This window comes from Crocuta crocuta, unplaced genomic scaffold (assembly GCF_008692635.1).
Source record: "Crocuta crocuta isolate KB4526 unplaced genomic scaffold, BGI_CrCroc_1.0 scaffold48, whole genome shotgun sequence".
NCBI lineage: Eukaryota > Metazoa > Chordata > Mammalia > Carnivora > Hyaenidae > Crocuta > Crocuta crocuta.
In genome coordinates, this window is record NW_027533089.1 from 3,074,356 (window position 1) to 3,081,646 (window position 7,291).

The following is a 7,291-nucleotide window of genomic DNA, read 5'->3' on the forward strand; positions in this document are numbered from 1 at the left end:
CCCTAGAAAAAAAATTAAAAAAAAAAAAAAAATTAAAAAAAAAAAAAAGCACAAAGGTGTGTTAAGCTGTGGGTTAGTAAGAGTCATTTGCTTTCAGCTTTGGAATGTGTTTATGAACTTACAAATGAGAACATCTGATGTCTTAGGAATCTACTTCAAACAAAATAATGAAGCCGCCCCATGGTGACTTGGCATAGTGAGAACTTGGACGGCAGACTCTCTCCTACCGCCCAGCTATTTGGATCCATGTGTCAGGCGGCCTGATTAAGAGCAGCCTTGTTAGTTTTAACTGAGTCCTTAATACCATGGTTAAATTTTATGTTTCTGTCAGTCTTATCTCAAGCAAATTGAAAAAAGTGAAAAATAATTTGTCCTTATGAAGATTAGAGTCAGACTACCCACTGTGAATGCCTAATAGGTCAAAACCAACAACTGTTTAAATAAATCTATTCCTAAAAAGTAAAATTTGACTCTAGTATGTCACTGAATTTATACCGGTTTTTGTATACAGATATGTGCATTTCCTCATCACATATACTCTGTAGTACCTTTGGTTAAAATACACATATACACACACACCTAAAAGGCATGTGTTCAAAACAGAGGATGAAAAAAAAAATGGCCCTGAAAAATGCTGGGTAATTTTTACAAGGTTAGGACATAAGAAAGAAGAAAGGGAGAAGAAAGTGTAAACCCACTGTCTTTTAAAAGCTACAAAGTTTTCTGAGTTTTAAGAGAATTCTATGCACAAATTTATATCTTAAGGGACACCAGTTAAGCAGCAAGAACACTTCACTGGACAGCCTGCTAAAGAAGTTTTCATAAAACTTATAAAAACTGGACTTCTTTTGTTTCATTCATCCTATTAATATAATCATTAAACTCAATTTATTCTCTCTCTCTCTGGAAGTCCACTGAAAGGAGAAAAAGCAAAGTTACACCCACAAAATGGAAAAAACACTTAAATACCACGACACATTCCCAGATATAGCTTGGACAAAAAGTTGGTACACAAACTGTCAGTGGCACATTTCTTACCAAAGCCATCGCCGCTCAAGGTAGAAGGGCCAAGTGCACGGGGCTGGGGGTGTGAAGCTGGTTCTGCACCCTCCCCACCAGCCTCAGGCTCGAGACAACTGGGAACTTGCTGGAAGCATAACAGCATGAACTCCAAAGCCATCTGCCTACGGCTTAAATCCTAGCTCACCCACTTAACTACTAGCTCAGTGACCTTTGGCTCTCCTTACCTGATCTGAGCCTCAGCTTCCTCATCTGTAAAGTGGTGATAATAATAGCACCTAACTCCTAGGTCCTGGCTCAGGAGTATAAATGTGAGCTGTTATTATGATTTTATTTTTATTCCCATGGGGAAATGGGTCTCCAGATTCAACTATATCTTCTCTTCTGTCAATATCATAGCAATTTACAACGAGAGCTGGGGTACCAAATGATGGCTCTAAGACTCTATAAGATAAGATCATATATAGGGAATGTGTGCATGTCCATAAATGGCATTAGCCTTTCCATTAAATTAACCTACTTGCTACATATTAAATTTGAAATAAAACTTGAAAACCAAAAGCGTTTCTTCTCACCTAAATATTCAGGTCCCACAAATATTTCCAGGCAAGGGAAGATTTCTGTATTTCTCTCAAAGATGTCCTAGGTTCACATTCTGACTCAAGCCTATTCTACAGACTATAAATCATTCTTCTATATGTGATTTATGCAAAAATTCCTGGTTGCATTAATACCAGAGTGTTTTAATAAAGTTTAAGTGAAAACTGAACATTTTAAACATCTTCAGTTTAGCTAATTCGTCCTCATTAGAGGCTGTTCATTCTTCCATGTGAAAACATTTGGTGAACTGCTTTGAGTAACTTCAGACACTGCTTAATATTCAGTCCCCAGAGTATGTCCATGAAAAGTTCTCTCCTGCATGCTCAACACCTTTCCTTTGCACACATAAGGAGAGACGAGATGAAAATGGACAAGGCTGAAAATGAATATGCTCTACCCTTCACAGCAAACTGGCTTTCTATGCGTTATCATCTAACCCTACACCCATCATCACAGTCAGGAGGAGAACACAAAGGTTGTAACAATGAACATACTTCATTTTGCTAATTTTCAAGCCAAAAAAAAACTTGAGCCAAGTTATAAAAAGTAAGCCTCTATTTGGATTACAGGGCCCAATTCCAAAACCAAAGAATTAGCCTTTCTGGAGAGTTGTGTATGATTTGTAGCTTAATCAAATACAGATAAATCTTTGAAAGGCTCCCTTTTTATTGGGCTACTTTTGTGCCACAAGTGTGTTAGTCTATACTCTGATTTTAATTCTCATCTGTGAAATCATAACCCAAGGACAAACGGATGGCTTTCTTATCAACCACATTTTACTAAAACTGCTCAGACCTTGACGTTAATGTGATAAATTCTGTTTTAAGATCAAGCAGAAAATTCAGACCTTCATTTCTAGTAAACAGCCACACCTCATGAGGCCACTTTGTTAAATTTTCTCCTCCAGCTTCTCAGAGATGTGCCATTTCAATCATGGAGTGCTATCATCCTCTGAGAAGGAACTAAACACCTGCACAAAACACAGCTGTGTCCAGAGTACCTACAACCTACGTTTAAAGAGACTACTTCCTGATTCAAAACTAATAAGTTGCATTTCCAAGGTGATAATTTAACCAGAAAGGCACCATTTCATTTATACATTCAACAAATGAGTACAGAGTTACAAGGCAGCACGGAGGCCTGTGTGATAGAGCATATAAACATACTCCTTTCCTTAGAGACAAGTACATTATGATAGGACAGTCAAGAATTTTCCTGCCACAAGACATCCTCCGTAGAGAGAGCACAGGTTACTACACATTCTTCTGGGGGCTTTGTAGTTTCTCTCATTCGAAAGAAGGAGTCATCCCAAAGGAGAGCTGACAAGATGGATTCCCAGGCTTCTGTTTCTCCCCCCTTTCTTCTCTCTATCCAGTGTTTGTCCACCTCTTTGTTTATTTCCTCCTCCTTCCCCCCCTCCGCCCCGCTTCCTCTTCTTGGCCCTGCCTGTGAAATACAGACCTTGATATCTTCTCTTTCTCCCCCCAAATCACATCATTCTCATGGCTTTATCACCTCTTTAGGGGAAAATCCCCATGTTTAAGAACTTCAAGTCTATGTGATAGCCCTTAAACTCCTTAAATTCAATCTGATCCAAATGGAATGCCTGATCACCCCATTAAATCCCATTCTTCCGCCCTATTTCTTGTTCAGCTAATGATCCCAGCAGGCTCACCAGGACTCAGGCTGACTTAAGGCCTTCTTCACCCCCTCTTTTTCCTCAGCATCCCCCAACCCACCCACCTGATCTGCTGCCAGTCACATGGATTCAGATCCCTTCTTCCTATCACCATTGCTACGAATCCTAATCTAGGTAATTATTTCTTCCTCCTGAACATTCCAGAATTTTTCTAAGTGGGCTTCGCTGGCAGTCAGCACAGAGCCCGACGCGGGGCTCAAACCCACGAACCGTGAGATCATAACCTAAGCGAAAGTCGGACGCTTAACCGACTAAGCCACCCAGGCGCCCCGAGTGGGCTTCTACTTCTGTTAAGGATGCTATCTTATTAATTTTTTTAATTTTTTAATGTTTATTTATTTTTTGAGGGAGAGAGAGAGAGACAGAGTATGAGTAAGGGAGACACAGAGAGGGAAATACAGAATCCAAAGCAGGCTCCAGGCTCTGAGCTGTCAGCACAGAGCCCCATGATACGGGGCTCAAACTCACAAATGGTGAAATCATGACCAAAGACGAAGTTGGATGCTTAACCGAGTCCCCAGGCGCTGCAATCCTATTAACTTTTTTAGAGAAGACAGATGTACTCCAGAACCAGAGGGCTCAGTTTCAAATTCCAGCTCTGCTGCATCTTAACTCTGTGACCTTGGGCAAGTTCCTTAACCTCTCTGTACTCTACTCTCATCATCTCTGCACATTAAGGATGATAATAGTACCAGCCTCACAGAATTGTGAAAATAAAATAAATTAACAAATAAGTATTGTGGGGCACCTAGAATAGCAACTATTATGCATTTAAATACTCAATAGATGTTTGTCATTATTTGCAATTAGCCCAGATCCATCATATCATGGACCGCCCCAAGACCCGCAGGAGTCCAATGGCGTGCAAGGAAATCGCGGATCCCCACCCTGGCATTCAATCTGCACCCCACTGACCTTTCGACTTCATATTGCAAATCCTCCTCACACCTGGATACACACCAGGCAAACTGGGGGACCTCCTAGTCCCTGAACCCATTCTGGAGCCTCCCTCCTCATCCTTGCTGTTCTTGCTTCTGGGACTTCTCCTCTCACATCTCTGCCAGATAAAACTGTCCATTTTCCAAACCAACTGTAACTCCTCCAGGAAGCTTTTCTGAACATTTAAACCAAATGTGCTCGCACCTGCCTGGGAACACCCTTTAGTACAGAGGCTAGGTTAACCTAATGTCAGTTCTCTTTCAACCCCTTTGCCTGCACTGCTGTCATCCATCTGACAGGCTTGCCGCTCCTTGAAGGTAATATGTGCCTTCATCATCGCTGCGTTCTCTCCAGCATCTACCCATGTAAAATATGTTGGGATAACAAAAAAAGATGAAATGATGGCTAATCAGAATCACAGCCACTGCACTGGCACGGAAGCTGGGCAAGTCCAAACCGAAAGTACTCTCTGCACAGGCTGGAGTCCTCTTTATGGTTTCAAATGACACCAAAACTCACAATATAAATAGGATGGTCGCTCCAGCAAGTCTTTCTTACAAGACACCCGAAACATAGTAGAATAAATACAAGAGGAATGTGCTGGTGCCTGGGTGGCTCAGTTGGTTGAGCGTCTGACTTCGGCTCAGGTCATGTTCGTGAGTTTGAACCCCAGTTGTGCTCTGTGCTGACAGCTCAGATCCTGGAGCCTGCTTCGGATTCTGTGTCTCCCTCTCTGCTCCTCCCCCACTCACACTCTGTCTCTCTCAAAATAAACATACAGTAAAAAAAATTTTTTTTAATACAAGAGTAATGTGATTTGTAGCCCTATCCTAAAACACCAATATTAAAATGCACAAAAAATGTTCTTCATATATCAATACTACGATCAAAAACCATGGAGCACTGCATTCGGTGGCTATGTGTAATTTTCTGCCAGTGGTATCATTTAGCAATCTCTACAGAAGCAATTCAGACCCCAGTGACTGAAACTTGTTCAATGACATCAGAACAACCTCTGGCCCATCAGCCACTGCAGAATGGAACATAATGGCACATACACAGCCTCTACTGTCAGGCTCACAAGAGGTCCCCCAAACCTGAAACTCACTAAAAGAAAGCCACAATAATGCACATTCCCAACAATACAGTGAACACTCAATAAACACTGCTGGCAGTGACATCATCCAGGTACACGGGGTCGGGGAGCAGGCCACACATTACTCCATTCGGTCTAGGAGCAGAGCTGTAATCTGACACCAGAGATTTAGACCTCCTCGCTGCAGCATTCAAATGCAGCAGCAAAGGGCTCTTTCATTCCCACTTTGACTTCAGCCATTCAAGAAGCATCCTGTCCCCAGTACCACTAAGAGAAATGTCCTGAAGACATCAGTTTCAAGAATCCCTATGATGAAGTGACAATTAAAGATGGTTTGCCCTCAAATAAAAGATACACTCTTCGAAGTCAAGAATACGCTCACTCTTCAAATACCTTGTGGTACCCACAAATCCTTAGGCAGAATGGCCAAAATCCCTTTTAACAGGACAAGTCCTAGGAAGCTTATAAGGGTCACTATGGTTCGTTTAACTATGTTCATTTAATTGCATGTTTGGTTAAACAACAAGAAAGTAAGGTTAAATGTTTAAGTTAGAATATTTTGGACTACTCTGAAACGCCAGTTCTTTTCATGAGAACATAAGTCAATTCAGTCTTCTTATTCCTTATTATCTGTTGCTTTTATTAAAGAGATTTATCTCTCTTCAATTAAATTTTTATTACCCTTAAGGTATTAAGATATCTTTTTCCTGTAAATCAATGGTCTGTCACAGAAAACAGTTCCCTATTCTTACTTTACACACTCAAATCCTAATTCCCGTAGAAGAAGCAAAGTAACCGAAGAAAGTAAATCAGCTCTCCTATACCACTTCCTCAAAGACAAAGAAAGTAAAACTCTGAAGCTTGGGGCACCCAAATAAAATAATTGAATAATTTCTTGTACAGGTAAAATCTCACTCATCGGTATGACTTGGGTACAGCTACCTCCAGCTAAACATGTCCCATTTTCCGAAAACGAGCCACAGAAACAAAAACATCCTGAGAGACAACAGAAGCCTTGTGAACTGCAAAGCTAAAGCACCTGTAATACACACACTTCCCTATACTCTGTGGGTGCTCCATAATAAATACTGGGTGGCTGATTCACAAGCCAATTACGGAGTCTGGCAAGGACAGTGTCTCCCTGGCCCTACTCTGGGGAGTGTTAGGTATCCAGGGTTGCAGTTTGTGGTGGTGGTGGAAGAGTTTATATAGACAGAGGTCTAAAAGGACTGGGGTGTTGATAGGTTCAAATGATGTTAACTTGCCCTGCACCTCTCCCCAGGCATCTGAGTCTTTTAAAAAACGGTGTAGTTACTTGCACCACTGGGGAAAACTGAAGAAACCTGCCATAGAGGCACACAGTGTTCCCTCACCAGAGAGCCAACAAGCTAAATGGTTGAGAAAAAAAAAAAAAAAAAGAAACTTACTTTTCATAGACCAGCTCCTCATCGATGGAGAAATAGTGGGTATTTACTGTGCTTTTTGGTCTATTCCTTAAAGTAGCAAAATATAACCGATCTGAAAGACAAGTTTAAAAGATAGGAGAAAACATATGAGAAGTGGGGAAGCTGAACGTGGGCAGGGGTGGTGATAATACAGGAAAGATCAAACCAATAACTGCTACCCATTATTTAAAGACTCTATTAACACGTGGAATTCTTGCAGAAACCTGATCTCTCCCAGAAACCCAGAGTCTCAAGAGCACAACAGAGAGACGAGATGGGGACCTAACTGAGAGACTCAGCTGGGAGCAGAGTTCCCGTATCTCCCCTGTTTCAGGCGACCGGGCGCAGACAGAAGCTGTGGGTACCCGTAGAACTGAAGATGCAAGTTTGGTTCAGAAATCTCCAGACCTCAGCAGCTGCGGAAGGGGAAGAGAGAGGCGAGCCTGCAGCATCGAAGACTTCAAGAAGAGGAAAGAAGTAAGACAGGAAGGT

General features: G+C 41.6%; 1 protein-coding gene across 1 annotated transcript in view; it reads right to left on the bottom strand.

Moving 5' to 3' along the window:
* The window catches only part of CDC14A (cell division cycle 14A), a 145,061-nt gene that overhangs the window by 136,879 nt on the left and 891 nt on the right, over positions 1-7,291 (bottom strand). Inside the window, 1 exon segment of the mRNA XM_077746090.1 lies at positions 6,782-6,872. Coding sequence (XP_077602216.1) covers positions 6,782-6,872 — 91 coding nt within the window.